At 40.9% G+C, this 21,105-nt stretch overlaps 5 protein-coding genes and 1 long non-coding RNA gene across 7 annotated transcripts in view; 5 read left to right on the plus strand and 1 right to left on the minus strand.

Moving 5' to 3' along the window:
• The window catches only part of LOC134820951 (uncharacterized), an 88,102-nt gene that overhangs the window by 24,750 nt on the left and 42,247 nt on the right, over positions 1-21,105 (plus strand). Inside the window, exon 1 of one of the 2 annotated variants that reach the window (XM_063831621.1) lies at positions 16,542-16,551. The exons of the other annotated variant lie outside the window; for it this stretch is intronic. The gene's annotated coding sequence lies outside the window, so the exon portion shown is untranslated. Of the gene's footprint in view, positions 1-16,541; positions 16,552-21,105 lie in introns of those variants that run through there. 2 annotated transcript variants of the gene reach the window in all.
• Positions 87-1,401, plus strand: LOC134820543 (uncharacterized). Its single transcript, XM_063830975.1, has 2 exons — positions 87-1,181; positions 1,215-1,401. Exons 1-2 carry the CDS (start codon positions 101-103, stop codon positions 1,325-1,327), a joined length of 1,194 nt encoding a protein of 397 aa, XP_063687045.1. The 5' UTR covers positions 87-100; the 3' UTR covers positions 1,328-1,401.
• LOC134820493 (evolutionarily conserved signaling intermediate in Toll pathway, mitochondrial-like) lies at positions 5,577-8,376 on the plus strand. The gene is made up of 6 exons (XM_063830889.1): positions 5,577-5,709; positions 6,155-6,281; positions 6,411-6,504; positions 6,663-7,341; positions 7,574-7,729; positions 7,891-8,376. Exons 1-6 carry the CDS (start codon positions 5,646-5,648, stop codon positions 8,070-8,072), a joined length of 1,302 nt encoding a protein of 433 aa, XP_063686959.1. The 5' UTR covers positions 5,577-5,645; the 3' UTR covers positions 8,073-8,376.
• On the plus strand, positions 8,615-11,908 carry LOC134820944 (vacuolar protein sorting-associated protein 53 homolog). Its single transcript, XM_063831612.1, has 4 exons — positions 8,615-8,800; positions 8,970-10,148; positions 10,345-10,441; positions 10,553-11,908. The coding sequence occupies exons 1-4, from the start codon at positions 8,618-8,620 to the stop codon at positions 11,437-11,439; spliced, it is 2,346 nt and encodes a 781-aa protein (XP_063687682.1). The 5' UTR covers positions 8,615-8,617; the 3' UTR covers positions 11,440-11,908.
• LOC134820948 (CAAX prenyl protease 2-like) overlaps positions 12,451-21,105 on the plus strand; it is a 44,000-nt gene continuing 35,345 nt past the window's right edge. The window contains exons 1-2 of the mRNA XM_063831616.1: positions 12,451-12,591; positions 12,720-12,877. Of these exons, the coding sequence (XP_063687686.1) occupies positions 12,458-12,591; positions 12,720-12,877 (292 nt within the window). The 5' untranslated portion in view covers positions 12,451-12,457. The remainder of the gene's footprint in view (positions 12,592-12,719; positions 12,878-21,105) is intronic.
• On the minus strand, positions 13,332-20,686 carry LOC134820952 (uncharacterized). The gene is made up of 2 exons (XR_010160952.1): positions 19,726-20,686; positions 13,332-13,707 (listed from the first exon to the last, which is right to left on the minus strand). It is a non-coding gene; the product is annotated as an uncharacterized LOC134820952 (long non-coding RNA).

Raw genomic sequence — 21,105 nt, forward strand, 5'->3', positions numbered from 1 at the left:
ATCAATAAATTAATTATCTCTTCGTCGTAATCTCAATACCGAAACATCCTAAAGATATCCTAAAATCAAACCGTACGCTCAGGTAATGCACGGCTAAAGAATGTACCTGACTGACGTGCAGACTATCCGAGATGTACCAGAAAAGTACCACTGGTACATAATCTTCTTCATAAACAAGAACCACGTGGGGAAACGTGGCAGGCACGTGGGCACATCTCCTCATCTGACTGAGTTCCTTCCACCTTACTGCAATGTTCTGTACAGTAATTGTTTTGAGAGTGTGTCCCGTGGACAGAGATCTTATCAGCTCGTTAATAATGGACAGCTTAACGACGGAAAACTTAATCAGAGAGAAGATCCTCACACATTCCCTGAGAACTGGCCAGAAAGAGTACCACGAGGGTTGCATGACACTCTGGGTGTCAGACTTCAGTTCTCATCATGGGGTCTTGAAGAGTTCCACAGAATCAAGGGAAACAGACGTGCTGTGGAGAGCAGTGGTGAGATTAGTCTTGGATCAGATAGCGATAAAGAGAATTGTTTAGTCTGGTTAAACAGTATACTACCTACAAAAACAACTGGTGGTAAAAGTTCTGTTGGGCATGAAGAAGCATCAGAAGATGAATATTCAGATGAAGATGAACATTCAGAGAACGATGAACATTCAGACTCAAAGGGGGGATCCAACTTCAGTGAACGTATGTCAGAGCTCATACAGTTTGTGAATTCTGAGCAGGAAAAGATAGACGAACACAAGATATTAGAATCATATGGAGCGGACATAGACCCTTCGATAGAATCGAAATCCGATGTAATCAGTTATTTGAGAAACTTTTGTACTCAAACAGTGACCAGAGAGCATGTTTGCGAGCGAAACAGTTCATCAGAATCCGACGATTCATCTGATGATTGTAGCTCTGTTGACGATCCTTATGCTCAAAATTCATTCGTTCAGAGAGCGAGTGAATTCAATCTTTGTAGGTGTGACAATCCTGATTGTTTAGGACAAGAGCACTGTTATTTATTGGAAGAGGCCGAGGACTCCAGCTCTGATTCAGACTCCACCACCATCAGAACACTCTCGGAGGTTTCAGAATCTTTTAGTGCCGACCTCCAGCAAACAACAAACATGGAATGTGGTCCTTCATATTCTGGTGGAGCAACGTCTGACTGTTTACCAAGTTCTGAAGAACTTCTTGATTGTAAAGGAGAAGGTAAAATGTCAAGATTCATCAGAACGACTGGAGACAATATCAGGAGGAAATTACCAAGCATCAGAAATCCTTTCAAACGAAAAAGAATTCTGGACCCTGATTATATTGTGTGATAATTTGATAACATTTTATAGTGATCACGAAAACTGCCCAAAAATGACATTAAATTACAAAGAAATTATCATATTATATTCGTTTTTGTTTTATCATAATATAACTTATAGGTAATTATACTGATTTTCCTAATCAGTGATTTTATATTTATTACGATCAAATTGTTTAATTTATTACCGTTGTTTTTACCCATGTTATTATGTCAAATTTGCATTCCTTTTTTACTGCTGATCAGACCCTTTATTCAGATCGTATTGCTACTTCTTACCTACGGTTTATATTCTGTATTTTATGGAATGTTGTATCTTAATATAATAAACGGTGTTTCATTTTAGTTTTGACCGATTTCAGATGATTTCTAAAAGTTCACCCAGCCATAAAACTAAACTTGATTTCTCTTCACTCACCCCTCCCCCTCCACCTACATCCGTTGAGAAATATAAATCATATTAATTCATTCACAGGTTAGCGTTAGGAAGGAACTGCAACATGAATAACCAGGATGTGGAAATGATACGTGCATTGCCCGAGAACTTTTTGTGGTATATTGATGACTTTATCATCAAAGCTGATAATTATTATAAAGCAAGTGAACGTAATTGCGACGTCTATGAGAGTGAGTGTTTTAGTAAACTGTGCCCCAAAGTCAAGAAAGTGACTCAAAAATCCAAACAACAAAAGTCTGATCCGACAAAACCAGTAGAGGATGATCACTCGTTGTATGCTTCACTTATGGACCAAACGATATTAAACAGACCTTTCCTCCCTTTCCTTTGATAAAGAGCTCCGCTGAGTTGGAACAATTTTTATTGGAGGGATCTGACAAAGATTGTACTTGTAGGAAACCGGTGTTAAACTCTACTTTTGAAAAACTAGTTATTGGTGTAGAAATGTTTTCTAAAACCGATTTAGACACGAAAGGTGTGCTCACTATCAGGTCAGAACGCATCTCAATGGACAATCCACCAAACAATATTGAGCATCTTAAAGAGAAAATCAGGCACCATGCAAAATGGCTCCTCGCAGACAATCCCTGCACATTGTCCTCGGACAGAGACGTCAAATTCTCTGATATTATTTTTATCTCCAAAAGCGAATTTGGTTTGTTGCTTGATAAATTCATGGCTAAAGTCCTCGACGTGAACTCAAAATGCTCACATGAGATTGCAAAAGCCATCATGAAAGACCCAGAGCTTTCTGTCGTTACATTGTTTGCCTCTCGATACCGACTTACTCTATATAGCGCCGAATCGATGGGTTTCAAATTCCGCAAAACGATAGAAGAGATTTGTGAAGAAATGAAATTGATGGGAGTTGAAACTGCTCTGAAATGTGTGGAAGAAGTTGGGGCAGCATTTTGCTCTGGTGGCCGCAGAGTAATGAATAGGTTTACATCACAAGAAGAAACAATCGACATCTTGAATAACTCAGCAAGGTTCCTGAAAAGATTCCTGTCGGGGCTCCTGAAGGAGTATTTATACTCCTTTATAAAGACTTTCGTCGAACGAACACTGCAGGAGTTGAGGGTGAGAATATTCAGGAGTACGACATCTTTTGCAACCCTGTATATAGACAGATCTTCGTTCTTATGGAGATGCGAGATCGATACCGATCGCTTGGACTCTTTACGAATTGATCGGCGAATACAGGTCACCTTCTATCTTGTAGTTTGATCATGTTGAGACAAATCTCAAGATATATTATTAGAGTCTGCACTGTTATTGTTTAGTGTTTACAAGACGCATGAAATTACCGTTTTTGTCTCCTTAATTTTGCAGTAAAGCAGTTGATATCAAAGGAAATTTATTTGATTTTCGTTAAGTTGTTTAGATTAATCAAACTTTTCCTAATTTTTTAGTCTCAGTATTTATTATTTAAGTTCATGATAGTACACTTTACAGCCTATGTTTCATGAATTTTAATCACTTTAAATTATTTATATTTTTTGCTATTCCAGCGTTTTTAACCGTTTTTATTAAGTTATTATGCATTTCATATCATATTTTTAAATTTTAGGTATTATGCTATAATTACTTGTATTAGCAATTAATTGCGATTTACTATCATTCTGTATCGTTTTAATGTCAGAAGGCAGTGAATCTTTGGATCAATCGTAGTCCAAATATTTTTAGTGTTTTCTTTGCAGACTATCGGAAAACGGTAATCCTATAAACAGTCAGAGAGTCCTGAAGCAGAAGTTGTTTACTTGTCGAGGATCCACAGCATCCAGTCACTTAAAATGAGTTTTCATAAAAAGTAACACTAAATGACAAAAAAGTTTAAAGTAAAACAATTATAGTATCAAATTATTTATATTAGTGGAAAACAACTTTATAAAAAAATTTGTCACATAATTTCATTACATCCTATTGCAGATCGCCCAGTTTAAACTGATAAAACTGTCATCTTTGCTTTATAGGAATTAGGGAGGAACGACAGAGACTAGATCAGACGAGTTTTAATCGGATTCTTGTGTATTCGAGGCGTGTTAACAGCCGCGCCGGTGGATCAAGCAATGGAACCGAAACCAGATATATCTGAGAATACAGCCATGATGATATCAGAAATTAGATTACGTGTTGTTTTTGAGATGAAGTCGGAAATTATTGAAGCAGAAATCGATATATCAGTAAGAGCAACCATGGAAGAATCTCAGCTAAAAACCATAAATACAGAAGTTATCAAAGCTGAATTAAAAGCAGGGTCTAATGCTAATCTCATAAAAGCAGAGGTGGTTAAAAGGAGAATCCGGAGATACAAATAAAAGAAAATCCTGAAAATCCTGAGCCAGGGAGTGTTGTAAAATGTTGTCCAGTTTGTAAAGATGATTTCACATGTGATGCTTCATTTACAGAAAATGTTAAAAGACATGACCCTGAAAATGCAACAGGGGGCAAGATAAGCACATAGATGAAGAATGTGACGATCAGTGGGAGAGATGCAACGTTTCACCTGACATTACTAGTTCTAATAAGTCATCTTATAACCTCAGAGCTCGACAAGCCAAGCACTTAATGTCGTCCAATATCTTATATAAAGATCAGCAAGAAGAAAGCGATAAAAACCATTTCGAATGCTCACAATGCTCTTATGTCACTTCTAATAAAGGTACTTTTACAGATCATTTAAAAACTCATACCAGAGTGAGAAACCCTCGTCGATCTCTAGAAAATCAAAAAGACTCTCAGAAAGGTGAAACACCTTATAATTGCCCTGAGTACTCGTATACAAGCACTTACCAAGACACATACATTGAACACCTTAAAACTCACGATTCTCCTTCCAGTGCCAAACGACTCAGGTCTAATGAAAAGAAACCTCATAAATGTTCGTTTTGCAACTATTCTGCAGCTTTCAAAAGTGTCATCTTGTGTCACCAAAGAGTCCACACGGGAGAAAGACCCTTCAAATGCACAGAATGTGACTACACTGCTATTTTCAAACATAATCTCACAAACCACCAAAGAAGACACACGGGAGAAAGATCGTACACATGCTCATATTGCTCGTATGCTGCTTCAGTGGCAGGGACTCTTTCTCGACATATGCGGATCCATAAGGGCGAGAAACCCTACAAATGTCCTGATTGTACTTTCGCTTCAAATCAGAGACATCGCCTGATTAGACATCAGAAAAGGATTCATTGAAAGCCTGATTTGTGCTATTCTGACCAGAAAATTATATATTGTTTTTTTGAACTGCTTTAAAAGTAACCTTTTAAAATTGAATCATGCAAATTGGAAAGGTCGAAGTTTATATAGGAGGGTTGCAACTCGATACAGTAATTCCCCGATTTATCACGGACCCCAATTTACCCCGATCAATGCAACCCCCGCCGTTGCCTTTCCCGCAAACTCTGCGGTATATCGGGGTTTTACTGTACGTAAAAATCGCTAAATAGGCATTTCATTAATTAAGGTTGACCTACAGAGCAAAAATTTAAATAATGATTTTCGAATACTACCAATCCCTGAATTATGTGCCGACCTCGATCTGAACCGCTATTTTTGTTTGCCGAATCGGCTCGAGTTGTTTGGTAGCCACTGCTTCACCGTTGTATGTTAAGTTGTATTTTAAGTTATTTTAAATGCTCTTTAATTGGAATTCCTCAATCGTACATTTAGACTGTTAGAATACTTTACGTACCACGTTTTGAATACTAATTACAGCACACCACATAAAATATTCTGTAAACAGCACTTTTACAATAATTGTAAGTTAAACTTTCACGCATATTAAAAATTACTAACAAATCCATCTCCATTATCCAGGATGTACTGAAATGTATGCTTTAGGAAATGTAAGAGTTACTCAACTATGATAAGAATTCGTTCTCTGCGGACTTGTTACAATGGATTAGCAGTGCACTTAGCCAACAAAGGTAGGCCTCTTACTTCTGTAATAGTGGGGGGGGGGGGTAGGTAATAGTAGGGGGGGGGCGGGCTTCTGTAATAGTGGGGCGGGGGGGGGGGGGGGGGTGTCAGGTAATAATAGGGGGGGGGGGTAGGTAATAGTAGGGGGGGTGTCAGGTAATAATAGGGGGGAAGGGGGGGGGGGTAGGTAATAGTAGGGGGGGGGGGGGGTAGGTAATAGTGGGGGGGGGGGGGGGGTGATATAAACACATATTATTCATGCAATCGAGATACTTATTTAATATTCTACTTGAAAAGAATTGATTAGTTGAATGTTTGAATTGGCAGTACGCCGAGATAATATGTATTATAAGTATGTATATTTAAGTAGTTACTTATACTCACTATCTGTATAAATTTCTAAGTATTTTGATGCGTAATAGTCATCAGTAAATAGTGATGTTGTTTGTTCAGGACAGCAGAAGAAAGTTTGCAGTCGGGGCTTGTCAGGAGATAAGCCCCGTTTTAGGACGGCAGAACCAAACTTCTTCGGCTGGCAGGAGCAGATAAGGGAGGATTTCCGTAAAAAGGCTGAGGAAAAGTAAGTTTAATGATTTTTTGAACCCATTTGTAGTTTTAATCAGTGTGAAATTATTATTTGTATAATATGGTGATGCTGATTTTTACAGTCTTAACTTTTTAAGTGTTGAATATACACGTGTAATTACAGGGGATTGACGAAGTTTGATGAGAGAGCGTATAACGAGAGCGTAAAGTTAACACTGGCACAGGATGATGGATCTGGCACCGAGAAAGAAAGAAAGGTTCTTACACAATATCATCTCTATTGTTAATATTATTAATTTTAATTAATTGATCCTTTGATAAAGACATAATTTTATAAACTACATGATTCGAATAACGTTTGTCATAATACCATGAAACTCAACCTAGCATTATATCTAACCTCTCCACCCAACAGACAATGATACTGAAGTCAGCAATACAGCTGTACAACGAGCGCCAGCCCCGTCTCCGACAAGACCACCCTCAGTTCGTTAACTGGTGCATTCTCCGCATGTTCGAGTTCGACATAGTGGACGATATTGAGTTATACGAGTTACTATTCGAAGTGTATCCCCCGCACATGTACCACACATACGGGTTTATAGCTAGCTATCTTCCTAAACCCAGTGCAGGGTTCTACACTGCAGTGGACCTTGTAACCATCGGACGGCAACGCAAGGTTAAACCTAGCTACAAACTGTATTATAATGTGGTTAAAGCGTTTGGGGAAAGACACACTATCACTAAGGAGGTACGGCGGTGGGCGTGGTTTCACTATGTCTTCAAACATTCCAACCCTTATCCAATGCCTGACGGCTCCTACGAGTTCTCCGAGCTTGCTTTAAAACACCAGGAAATGGCGGAGTATATCGCAGATAGAACAATGGATCAGAGATGTAAATTCAAACCACTGAAAGACAGTTTAGGAGAGTACGTGGGTCACTCTGTAATGTCGAGAACACAGGAGGACTTGTCTTTGTTGCAGGTGCCGGATGATAACATGAGGATTACAGGACCTCACTCTGTCTGGGTGGGCAGGGTTCAGAGGTGGTATTGGGTGTTGAGGCGCGAGGAGCGCGGGGATGAGTTTGAGGGTAAGTCTTTCAGTTTTCTGTTTTGTTACCATTTAGCTTTTTTATTTTAGAAGAGTGTCCTCTTTTTTTGCATAAGAATCAGAATAATGTTCCAGATATGGGACAAAGCCTGGCTGAACATTCTAAATGTAATAATATGCATAATTGCTTGAAAATAATCATGAGCATCTATTTAAAAAATTGATAGTCATTGCACCCCAAAGCACATTTTTCAGCTTCTTTATTTTTGCAGGAGCTCCTCTCGGTATATTTGTATCTCCTTTCAAGGAGATGTCAAAAGAAGGAGCTGGAATATGGTTAGAAGACTGCAGACAGAGATATAAGGGGATCGCTGGCTCTAATATATTGTTCGATGTTCCTGATGAAAGTTTGTACATCGATGCTGAAGGTAATTATGGAAATTTAGGTCCTTATTTTCATTTTGATTTGTTCGTTCAACTCATTCTATTCCTTAGACTTTGAGAAAAAGTGCTTATATTTATAAATTTATGTTTTTAGTTACTGCCTGTATTGAATAATTTATAAACTAAAAGCTTGTAAACTTTCCAGAACATTTCAAAGAACGTGTGTCACTGTTTTCCGATGGAATAGAGGAAGTTCACATCCATGATTCAATTCTTCCTGATGTTGTGGACGAAAAAAGAAAAAATCTTGTGAAAAAACTTTCGTCATCTAAAGATATTAAATTTGTTAGAGATAGAGACGCCCACGACAAAGACGATGAATGGTGACGAAATTTCTCAAATCTAGTTCTGAAATCTAGCCTTTAATTTAAGTTATATTTTTTACTCTTTTTATTTGAGATCCTCACTTTCAAGTTTTAGTTGTGGTTTATCGACGCTGCTGTTTTCCATTATTTATTAACACCCTACGACTGGAAATCTTTACTATGAAACTGTTCGAATAAAGATAGCTCTACGTGAAAATTTTACTTTGAAGATGTATCATGCCTTGATTTCCGATTTAAAATCACACAATCGGATAGGATATTGAATTACTGTCCCCAAGCCCCACCTCTACCAACATAGCAACCTGATCTCACCCTCTTTCTCACTTATACCAGAATTCATGATCGCAGAATGATGCAAAAATAGCGGCCAATTCCTGGTCACAGGTAAAATATTGTGTTTTTGTAGGGCGCGAAGACAAAATTACTTGAATCACAGAAATGAAGCATACGATTATCGTGGGCGCGCATATCATCTTCATTTCTCAATCTTTTTAGAGTCCCTCGATAATTAAACGAAATAATAACGATCTCACTCCATATTTAAGCATGGAAAAATGCATAACGGAGTTGGAAAATGACATATCACTGGAATTTGATCCCGAAGTTGAGGCTGCTATAGCAGAACTGCTGCCCTCGAATGACCCGCTACACTGCAAAGATTTCTCAGCTATCGACTATATCAACACCATCTTCCCCACCGAGCAGAGTCTGACAAATATTGATGATGTTGTAAGTTTTATCACATTCTGTTTTGATGTTTAAATTTAAAGTTGTTGCATTTGTTTACAGGTCTCTATCACACTAAAAGTAAAATAGAAATTATTCCTCTCGGATTTTATTGATCATGACGTGACCTTTCAAGCTTCCTCAAAAGTAACCAAACATTTCTTTATTTCAGGTCCACAAAATGAACAGTAAAATCAGACAACTTGACAATGACATACGCCATCTCATCAAGGAACAAACCATGGCCGCTGAAGACGGCAGAGAGGCACTCGAGAGTTCCAAACAGAGCATCGCCACTCTCTTCAACAAGATAAAAGAGATTAGAGATAAGGCAGAGCAAAGTGAAACTACCGTTAAAGAGATAACAAGCGATATAAAACAGCTGGACCACGCTAAGAAGAACCTGACTAGTTCCATCACCACTCTCAACCACCTGCACATGCTAGTAGGAGGTGTTGAGAGTCTAGCCACTCTTATTAAACATAGAAAATACGATGAAGCAGCCCCATTATTACAGGGAGTCATGTACGTAATGCACCATTTCACTCCCTATCACCAGATCCCGCAAATAAAGGATCTCTCTGATAAACTTGACAAGCTTCTGAGGGATCTAGCTGCGCAGATAAGAGGAGATTTCGAGGAGGCTCACAGTTTATATGAGTGTAAGTTAAACTGCCAGCTATCCTTAGCTGATGCGTGTTTAGTGGTGGACGCTTTGCAGCCCCGAGTGAAAGAGGATCTTGTTAACTGGTTTGTGGATCGTCAGCTTACCGAGTACAAATCCTTGTTTAGGGAATACGATGAAGTTTCGTGGTTAGATAAATGTGATAGAAGGTATGCCTGGTTAAAGAGGTGTTTTCTCGAGTACGAAGAGGACTGTGCCCGGATATTTCCAGAGCACTGGAACATGCCGGGGAAAATAGCCAGCGATTTCTGTAAAGTCACACGGAAAATGTTAGAGAAGCAGATGAAAAATCGTGTCTCGGAGTTGGATGTTAAACTGCTCCTTTTCGCAGTTCAAAAAACCCAAGCTTTTGAGAAGCTTCTAATGGAACGATTCGAACAAGAACCAAAAAGGGAACTGGACTCTGCAACAGACGGAGAAACGGAAAAGAAAGAACCAGAATCATTCCACAACGCAATGTCACAGTGCTTTGAGATGTACTTGAACGTGTATATAGATTCCCAGGATGTAAACCTGACGGAGCTGGTAGAGAAGTTTGTTCTGGAGCTAAAGGAGGGAGGTGTCCCTACTTACCAGGTTGGAGATCCTGCTCCACTACTACCCTCCTCCTCCGACCTGTTCGTCTTCTACAAGAAGTGTCTTGTGCAGTGTTCTCAGCTATCGCAGGTTCGTCGAGTCGGGAAGTCAGGATTTAAGTAATACAAATTATTTATTTACACTTTGGTGATAGAGGAACCCAGAATAGATTAGTCTTTAAAGTGCGAAATTTTCATTTCAGAGAGAGATATCGTAGAGCACTGCATGTACAGATAAAATTGTAAAGATCTGATATGTTATTTAACACCTTATTCTATCATTTCAGGGACAAGCTCTGGTTGACCTAACGGAAGTATTCAAGAAACATCTCCAAAATTATCATAGCAGTCTTCTAATGCCCAGTCTCCCTAACAAGTCTTCAGGTTTAAATTATATTTTGTGCCATGTATTTAACTTATGTAGGGTGTGTGCCTGGAATTGATATTCTAAATTCTTCAAGAGTTGATTAATAATTAACACCCTACTATAACCAGGATTCGCCTCATCCCTGCTGAAAGACAAGGACAACAACAAAGTAGCAATGTCAGAAGTGGTTATGATCTGCATTGTCTTGTGCACGTCTGAGTACTGCCTAGAAACAACCCAGCAACTCGAGGATAAAATCAAGGAAAAAGCCCAGGAGGCGTACGCTGAAAAGATCTCCTTCAACAGCGAGCAAGAGCTGTTCTCCAACACCATCACCACGTGTCTTCAGGAACTAGTCCTCCACCTAGACTCACTCTGTGAGCCTGCACTAAGTGCCATGTTGAAGGTTAACTGGTCTACTTTGGACTCAGTAGGAGATCAAAGCGCGTACACTACCTCCATAACCTCCCATTTAGCAGCGACTGTGCCCGCAGTGCGAGACCTCCTCCACAACTCCCGGAAATACTTTACCAACTACTGTCTCAAGTTTGCTAACAGCTTCATACCCAAGTACGTTAACCAGATCTACAAGTGTAAGCCGGTGAGTACAGTGGGAGCTGAGCAGTTGTTACTGGATACTCACTCTCTGAAGACAGTGCTCCTGCAGCTACCCTCTCTGGGGAGTGCTGTAGCGAGGAAACCTGCTCCTAGCTTTACTAAAACTGTTAGCCAGGGCATGGTTAGAGCTGAAATGATACTCAAGTTGGTCATGGCTCCTTCTGAGTCCCAGATCGCTTTTGTGGAAAGTTATATCAACCTGCTGGCTGACAAGGATATTGGAGATTTCCAGAAGGTTTTGGAAATGAAAGGGTTCAAGAGGTCCGAACAGATGGACATGATTGAGTTGTTTAAGAAGACCGCGAATATTTCGGACTCTGAGAATGTAGCTAGTGTAGCGGACCAGGACTCCAGTAGAATTAGAAAGTTGGAGAAACTTATCAAGAAGCAGTTTTAGTTACAACAAGTTGGTTTATTTTATGGCATAACCGAAAGATCCAAGGTGTTTATTCTGTTGAGATTGGATTCGAGTGAATTAAAATTATTTTGTTTACGTTTTAGTCGTAAGAGCTGGACTCTTTCACTATAAGGTTATCTTAAGGTTGTTTGAAAGTTAAGTTACGATATTTGAGTTAAAATTCATTGCATGAAGAAATGAAGAATGAGGATGCAGTTTTAGTAGTCCCTGTTTGATTTCAATAACCAACCATGTACATTATATCATTTAGAAAATCACGTTTGTTATTATGAAAATGTTACTGTTGTTAATATGAAAATCATTATATGGGGCTGAATAACTGTTCTAAGTTTGACGCTTTGAATTAAATTGCGCTCTTTCCACAGAGTACAGCAGTCATCCATACGTAAGCTCCAAATCTCACCCACAGTCCAATCACGAAACGTTCTCAAAATTTGCTATTTCATGACTTTTTCGACCCCAACTGAAATATCACACATAGCAATTCCTGACATGTAGGCCACACAGTGAACATATTAACTCAGCAAAACTGCAGTAGAAGCTATGCTGGAGGGCTTGTCAGCCGAGTATTCTCATATATTATACAGTGGAGATCCCTAGTTGCCATGCGACCTGTGATTTTCAACAAAATGGGCTACCTGTCGAAGGATTCCTACCGAGCAAGAGCTGTATAGTGTATATGTCACATGGCAAGTAGGCATAGTAGAATATGGGCTCATTGTGAATCGTACACTGCTGAGTTTGTTGACCATGTGAAGAGTACGTTAATGCACGACAAGTTGTTTGATAATGCTAGCCACATCAATTAGGGACTGGTATCTATCTAATGACTCCCTTTATTTGTTTGTCACTGTTTCAGATTTCGTGCGTTCCCTACGATACTATGAATTGGTTACTATAACAATATAACTTTGGATATTTTACATTTCTGTAAACGTTTCAGACTTTTAACATTTATTTAACATTTATTAACAATTTTCTTCAAGTAGATAATACTATGTTGATGAACTTCGACCTGGTTCTTTGGAAGGCGATACTGGTATCTCTGGGATTAGCTGTCTTGTTTGTTACTAGTCTTTATATATGGCCGCAGAAATACCACAGGAATCATCCAACTTGTGTAAAACAGAGGTTTGATAATATTTAATATGAACTTACGTCATGTTTGTTTGATATGAGACAATTATTAAAAAAATCGAACCATTGAATCAAATATCGCATACCCCCCTCCCCTCCTCCTATAAAATAACTATTTGCAGGATGTTCAGTGCGCTATTAATCACAATACTCTCACCGTGTTACCTAATATTATTTGGTGACACTTCCTCTGAACACTACCGCCTACTAGACTGGATAGGAATAAGGGACCCTCTCTCCGCTCTCATCCCTCTCTCACTCACTCTCCTGCTCTTCTCAGGTTAGTTACTAATTACTAATTACTAATTACTAATTATTACTTATAACTCCATCATCCCTCTCTCACTCACTCTCCTACTCTTCTCAGGTTGATTACTAATTAATAATTACTAATTACTAATTACTAATTATTACTTATTACTCCATCATCTAGTAGGGAGTTTTTGACTAGTGTAGGAACTCTAAGTCTAAGAAAGTAGTTTTCTGAGTGGAGGTGTGATGATTAATTATTGCTTCACCTCATTTAAATTTCATTAAACCCATCACCTGGTTTATTGTCCTGAATTCATTAATAAGTTGGCTGAACTTTTAGTCGCTTTCATAGATATTCTTGTTTTTATCACTTAAGTTTCTATCACTTAAGTTACAAGTTTTATATTTTAAATTATGTTGGTGCGTCACATTTCACTTGTTATTGAGAACAATTATTATTGGAACTCGATGAAATTCGTCGCTGAAGAAAAACTTTAATCTAGAATTGTCACAGGAATCGTATTTAAAACAATACACTAAATTGTCAAATAAAAACGTTGCCAAAAAATGCGTAATGAAAATTAAATTTTCGGAGTAAAAATGATGTCAACAAGATTAAAGCTGTAAAGATCTATTGATTAACGTAACACTGTTGTAAAACTAAGAATTCAGAAAGCTAACAGATTAATTAATTTCCCAGTTTAAAAAATGTCTGTAATTGTTCTATCAGTACAACAGTTAAATCTGTGTGTGAAATCTTCCTCAAGAAGAATCAGTCATCTCCGCAACTCTTCCCGTCGTGGAAGAATTTAAAGTGAGAAATAAACCGCTCCGTTACCGTTGCGCCTTCAAAATCACCTGACGATATGGGAAGTTGGTCGTTTACCTCCGGACAGTCTATGCAACGTCTATGCAACGTCCGTGCAACAACAAAAGAACCGTCTATGCAACGTCTATGCAACGTCCCTGCACAATGAACACTCTATGCACACTCCCTGCACGGTCAGTCTATGCAACGTCTATGCAACGTCTATGCAACGTCCCTGCACAGTACCATATGAACACCGGCTACTAGCCGGCTACTAGCCGGCTAGTAGCCACTTTTGTAATAACAGCTCCTCAACTTCACATTAACAACCGGCTACTAACCGGCACTTGAAAAGTGGTCACTAGCCGGCTACTAACCGGCTACTAGCCGGCTAGTGACCACAAAGTGGCTACTAACCGGCTACTAAGCGGTCACTAGCCGGCTATTAGCCGAGCTCTAAAGCAGACCTACTAGTAGCCGGTTCCAAACCGGCTACTAGCCGGCACTTAGAAAGCGGTCACTAGCCGGCTACTAACCGGCTACTAACCGGCTAGTAACCACCAAGTGGCTACTAACCGGCTACTAACCGGTCACTAGCCGGCTCTTAAGCGGACCTACTAGCCGGCACTCGAAAAGCGGTCGCTAGCCGGCTACTAACCGGCTACTAACCGGCTAGTAACCACCAAGTGGCTACTAACCGGTCACTAGCCGGCTCTAAAGCGGACCTTCTAGTTCCAAACCGGCTACTAGCCGACACTTGAAAAGCGGTCACTAGCCGGCTACTAACCGGCTACTAACCGGCTAGTAACCACCAAGTGGCTACTAACCGGTCACTAGCCGGCTCTAAAGCGGACCTTCTAGTTCCAAACCGGCTACTAGCCGACACTTGAAAAGCGGTCACTAGCCGGCTACTAACCGGCTACTAACCGGCTAGTAACCACCAAGTGGCTACTAACCGGTCACTAGCCGGCTCTAAAGCGGACCTTCTAGTTCCAAACCGGCTACTAGCCGACACTTGAAAAGCGGTCACTAGCCGGCTACTAACCGGCTACTAACCGGCTAGTAACCACCAAGTGGCTACTAACCGGTCACTAGCCGGCTCTAAAGCGGACCTTCTAGTTCCAAACCGGCTACTAGCCGACACTTGAAAAGCGGTCACTAGCCGGCTGGTGGGTACTAGCTGGTTAGTAGACGGCTACTAACCGGCTAGTACTAACCTGCTCTAGGCGACTCTAAATCAGACCGGCTATAATTCATTATTGCCAAATAAACAAATTATTTGAAACAAATTATTTGAAACTTGTTATTTGAAACTTGTTATTTGAAACAAATTATTGAAATGAATTATTTGAAACAAGTTATTTGAAACACGTTATTTGAAAGTAAGTTCCAAAATCGATTACAACATTTTTATGAAAAATAAAAAAATACTGAAAACTGATTACATTCAATTTCTTCGTGGTGGAGGAGCAGTGTAATTGTTTTTGGGCGCTAGGACGACGCCTTGGGTACAAAGGGTCCTAAGAGTGGCAAGATTACGGTTGCAGATCTCGTTTGCGAAGGTGTAAACACTAGGAAGTCTGACGTCTCGTAGTTGCAGCAGTGCGTGTTGGACACCTGGTAGGTCAACTTTTGCTGCTTCAGCGATACATCGCTTTCTTGAGAAGTGACTCCGAGAAATGTGTATCTGCTCCAGAGCGGCAGACTTTGAGAGACCAGAGTTGACTAGCTGCACAACGGCGTCGTATTCCGCTATAACCCCGTCTAAAGAAAATATCCGCCTCGTTCTGCGACCAGTAGGCAGAGCAGCAGCAGCATTGGGAGCAGGTTGCTGATCAGTAGCAGGTTGGTGTCCAGGAGCAGCTTGCTGAGCAGGAGGTTGAGGAGAATTGGGAGCAGGTTGTTGATCAGTAACAGGTTGCTGTGCAGGAGCAGGTTGAGGAGCTGGAGGTTGAGGAGCTGGAGGTTGAGGAGCTGGAGGTTGAGGAGCTGGAGGTTGAGGAGCTGGAGGTTGAGGAGCTGGAGGTTGAGGAGCTGAGGTTGAGGAGCTGGAGGTTGAGGAGCTGGAGGTTGAGGAGCTGAGGTTGAGGAGCTGGAGGTTGAGGAGCTGGAGGTTGAGGAGCTGGAGGTTGAGGAGCTGGAGGTTGAGGAGCTGGAGGTTGAGGCGGTTGAGGAGCAGCAGCGGTACGAGGAGCAGCAGCGGTACGAGGAGCTAGTCCTGGAACAGTGGGAGGAGGAGGGGGTGGGGTAGGTCTTGAAGTAGAAGAGGTTCTAAGTCGGTGATTGGTGGTGGGGATAGGTCTGTTTGGTCGAATTGTGGGTGTAGAGTGCAGGGAGCACGGATCGATGTGTACTATAATCTGTAGATAATCTGGGTCCTCTCTGTAAGCGCTTCTAACAGTCCGAATGCAGGCAGTACATCTGAGGGAGGGAAGGTCGGGACTGTAAGTCCTTCTGGAGCAGATTGAGGAGATGTGACCGGTAGACCCACAGTGATCGCATTTAGGAGCAGGTGTAGGAGCGGTATATCTGTTTCTTCTGGTCCGCATGTTGATTAAGAGTAAAGAATGATGTATAGTAAAGAACGATGTAAAGAACGAGGGATAAATAAGTTGGTGGCTAATGCTACTTATATAGTTTTTGGAAAGGCCTGCAGGTCCGTCAGGGCTCGTTATACCCATGGTTATTTGATCTGATCTATCATGCATGGTGTCACGTCAAATCCTAACGATTGCGGTGATCCGTTAGAACTCAATTGGGGATCACATCGTTTTCACTGATCACGTCCCTGCAGGGATTCTTATGCAAAAGGAGGGATATAACCTAAACAATCTTGATAAAAGGATTAAAAAATGACTATGATACTTGATGCGTCCCATATCATAAATAATTTGGGATCCATCAGTTTCGGTTCGGTTTATAGATCGTTTCTTAGTAAAGTGGGAGCAAGCGGAGCATTCGTCTATTTTCAAAATGTAATAATTGCGATATTACTCGTCAGCCAGCGCAGGCCAGCGCAATATAGTTGCGATATTGTTCGTCAGCTACTGCTAGTGCCGGCTACTGCTAGCGCTGGCTAGCGCCATGTATAGAAATCGGCTCTAACTAATTCGCTCGCCCAAATTTTCACGTGCCGTTTTTATGGTTTTGCAGCCAAACAAAACGGTTTTACAGACACCCTAATCCCAACCTTAACCCTAACCCCGAAGCTATTCATAACCCTAACCACAACCGTGGTCACTATTAACCAATGTCTCTATTAACCAATGTAAACAGTTCTGCGTGAGAAATTCGAGCTAGCTTGCTCAGGCTAAATTGGCCAAATAAGCTCAGTGAAGCTAGCACTCACACAACACTTGCCACAAAGGTTTAGCTACCTGTTATTAACACTAGCAGGAACCCATTAACCCTAAAGTGGTGTCAAGACTTTAGGAGGCCGGATCAGTTTCCTGCCGCAAAGTCTCCCAGTGAAAATTATTATTACCTATTTAATTCACGTTTTTGACACCACTTGGAAGTCCGAATTTTGGGCACTAAAATTCTTATTTCTTGGCCAATTTTTTTCCCTGCTCTTGCCGAAGGCAAAAAGATCGTAGGGATCGGAATAAGTAATCGGGTTTGGATATATGAGGTGAAAAAATGATCCTACGTCTATGACAAAAGTCTGCGCCTTCACAATATAGACCACTCTGCATAAATTGGGGGTATTATTGGCGTTTGTTTTGCTGCGCGCGACGACAGCTATGTGTTAATTAATTGTTTTATCCAACGCGAATTTCAATTGTCAAACGATGCCGTTTAAATAAATTAGCCCCACATTTGTGCGCGGCGTACTAAATATTCGATTATAATCCTGCACGCGCGCAATGATAAATTACGATTAAAAACATTGTACTTATGAATTAAGCAACTTATATTATTACTGAATATTTTCGTAACTTATGACATGACAACAAAATAATGCAATATCCTATTTTTTTTGACTCAATAAGATTAAACTTTTCATTGCAAACATTAACGGTTTGAGCAGGGAAAATCGTGCGTGGTGTGACCGCGGCGAAATTCTTGCTTATTTTTTTATGTTGATTTGAAGGCCATTAAGGCCCAGTCATAACAAATTTGAGTATTATATCTTTTACGGTTTTTGCGGAACGTCGTGTTAAAGTTGATGCCCTGGTGTCAGTAAAATGGTAGCAAATATATATAATATAAATAATTATAGTGTCCTCATGAAATAAAACAATTAATCTGGTTAGTTTGCAAAATTATGATATATCTACGACTTCATTAAATGCAATACAACATCAATTATATATTTTAGATAATCATTAAACTTCCCATTATTCAACCAAAGGTTCTTTTCATGAGCTCAGGAATCTCAAAGTTAAAACTCTTACGAACAGAAACATCAGAACGTGTAAGATTAAATCTCTTCAACCACATAAATTCACAGAGTGCCAAGTCCATTGCAGCTGAATCAGTCCTGGTTCGTCCGTGCCCCCCTCTCATGTGACGCTTAGCGTGGTACCACATACCTTCACAGGTATAGCAATGCGACAATTGACCCCCCGACAATTGACCCCCCGACAATTGACCCCCCGACAATTGACCCCACGATATTTCATCATTATACTTTAGTACTAAATATCTTATTTAAAATTCAGAGAATTATATTTGTTAGGTAAAAAACGGAATTTGTATAGTAACCATGGTAACGATGATTACTACATGAACTTGCACGTGCAAAGATTTGCGAGCATCATTTTGATTGATTATGTGGTATTTACATTTACGTTGTGCTTTACATTTACAATTTGTTTCAAATAACAAGTTTCAAATAGTAGCCGGTTAGTAGCCGGCTAGTGACCGCTTTTCAAGTGTCGGCTAGTAGCCGGTTTGGAACTAGAAGGTCCGCTTTAGAGCCGGCTAGTGACCGGTTAGTAGCCACTTGGTGGTTACTAGCCGGTTAGTAGCCGGTTAGTAGCCGGCTAGCGACCGCTTTTCGAGTGCCGGCTAGTAGGTCCGCTTAAGAGCCGGCTAGTGACCGGTTAGTAGCCACTTGGTGGTTACTAGCCGGTTAGTAGCCGGTTAGTAGCCGGCTAGTGACCGCTTTCTAAGTGCCGGCTAGTAGCCGGTTTGGAACCGGCTACTAGTAGGTCTGCTTTAGAGCTCGGCTAATAGCCGGCTAGTGACCGGTTAGTAGCCGGTTAGTAGCCACTTGGTGGTTACTAGCCGGTTAGTAGCCGGTTAGTAGCCGGCGAGTGACCGCTTTTCAAGTGCCGGCTAGTAGCCGGTTTAGAACCGGCTACTAATAGGTCTGCTTTAGAGCCGGCTAGTGACCGGTTAGTAGCCGGTTAGTAGCCACTTGGTGGTTACTAGCCGGTTAGTAGCCGGTTAGTAGCCGGCTAGTGACCGCTTTCTAAGTGCCGGCTAGTAGCCGGTTTGGAACCGGCTACTAGTAGGTCTGCTTTAGAGCTCGGCTAATAGCCGGCTAGTGACCGCTTAGTAGCCGGTTAGTAGCCACTTTGTGGTCACTAGCCGGCTAGTAGCCGGTTAGTAGCCGGCTAGTGACCACTTTTCAAGTGCCGGTTAGTAGCCGGTTGTTAATGTGAAGTTGAGGAGCTGTTATTACAAAAGTGGCTACTAGCCGGCTAGTAGCCGGCTAGTAGCCGGTGTTCATATGGTACTGTGCAGGGACGTTGCATAGACGTTGCATAGACGTTGCATAGACGTTGCATAGACTGACCGTGCAGGGAGTGTGCATAGAGTGTTCATTGTGCAGGGACGTTGCATAGACGTTGCATAGACGGTTCTTTTGTTGTTGCACGGACGTTGCATAGAAGTTGCATAGACTGTCCGGAGGTAAACGACCAAGTTGCCGACGATATTATGATATTAGGATAAATTGATAGTGCAAAATGTATTCTAAAATTTAATATACAATACAAAGTAAACTTTGTTAACCAAAAAACACTGCACAGATAAATATCTTAAACTAAATGTTATTCACAAAACAAAATAACAGCTTGTAATATGAACAATGAACATGATTAAGTCTACAGGCTTACCTAAAATTTCCCAGGCTTGTTTCAGTTCTGTCACCAACTCACGGAGACCGTCCTGTTGAAGAACTTTTCTCCTCGTAGCAGGTCCCACTGGCTGAACGTTGTTCTGTTCCCCTGCTCACATTCACAGTCCTCTGTGCTGTTGTTTTCTTCCTCTCCATCTTCCTCCTTTGGTTCAGGGGTGCAGCCTACATCAATCTCTGTTACATTTCCTGATTTCTCCTCAAGAAGCATGTCTTCCCATTTCAGATACCTACTTCGTCCGTATTTCTCTTCTACTTCGGAACAGAGACCACCGTCCGCCATTTCTTTCACTTCAGCAGCACTCAGTTCTTTATCAAACAGATTCACCTTGAACAGTTCCCCACCAAATGGAAAATTAAAGTCTCCTCCGTATGAGTGAAACTCATTGCCTAGCACAACATACCCGTCTAGACCGACCTTTCTACCAGAGGGGGTTGTGGCTGATCCTAGAAGTAACCCATCATAGTACACACTAGCTGCTCTAGTAGTGAGACTCCACGTATAGCAGACATGTCTCCATGTTCCTAGCTGGTCAGTTACCTTGCTACTCATATCTACATTGTGCCTAACGTTCGGAATAATCCGGTATCTGCTGAGTGGATCTCATCGACATCACTAGATGTTCCGTAAGCAAACCAGTACTTGCTATTACCAGACAGTATCTTCTTCACCCATCCGCACAGCGAGTAGGATTCTTGCACCGGTTCCATTCGTGGCTTGAAGAGAACGTAGTCCTGGTTTGTTGCTCCGAACTTTAATCCCCTGTAGCGTCTTTCTACCAGTCTTTGTCCGGGCTCGTCGACAGATGACTCCGCAGTGAGGAGTACTCCGAGTATAGAGAGAAGAGTTGAGAAGCACAACATGGTTAACAACTGTTCGAATGTGAGATCTCCTCCCGAATACTCGGCTTTATAAATACAATATCACCTGATTGTTGTGTGACGGTAGTTATCGAGTTTTGAAGGTTAAGGACACCTCAGCTGTTACCTTTGCACTCTTTTGACTAGCCACTCCTACCCCTTTGATCTTTATGACGCTGTTACCCTTAACTCTGAAGTGGTATATTTATTATCTCCCAGGTGCAGTCTGAATCGCTCAACTATGGCAAAATCATTGTGTTTTACAGCCCTCAATAATTAAATATAAGGGCTGTAAAACACAATGATTAAGCTTAATTAACTCTAACTTTAATGTCTGTTATATTCTATTAATAAGTTGGCTGAACGTTTAGTCGCTTTGATCCTTTTTTATCACTTAAAATCACGAATAAACAAGAATTTCGCCGCGGTTAAACCACGCTCGATCAATTTTCCCTACAATGTACATGTATTTTGTGCCATTAATTCTTTCGAGTGAAAA

This window comes from Bolinopsis microptera, chromosome 9, assembly GCF_026151205.1.
Source record: "Bolinopsis microptera isolate Bmic1 chromosome 9, MBARI_Bmic_1.0, whole genome shotgun sequence".
Lineage (NCBI taxonomy): Eukaryota > Metazoa > Ctenophora > Tentaculata > Lobata > Bolinopsidae > Bolinopsis > Bolinopsis microptera.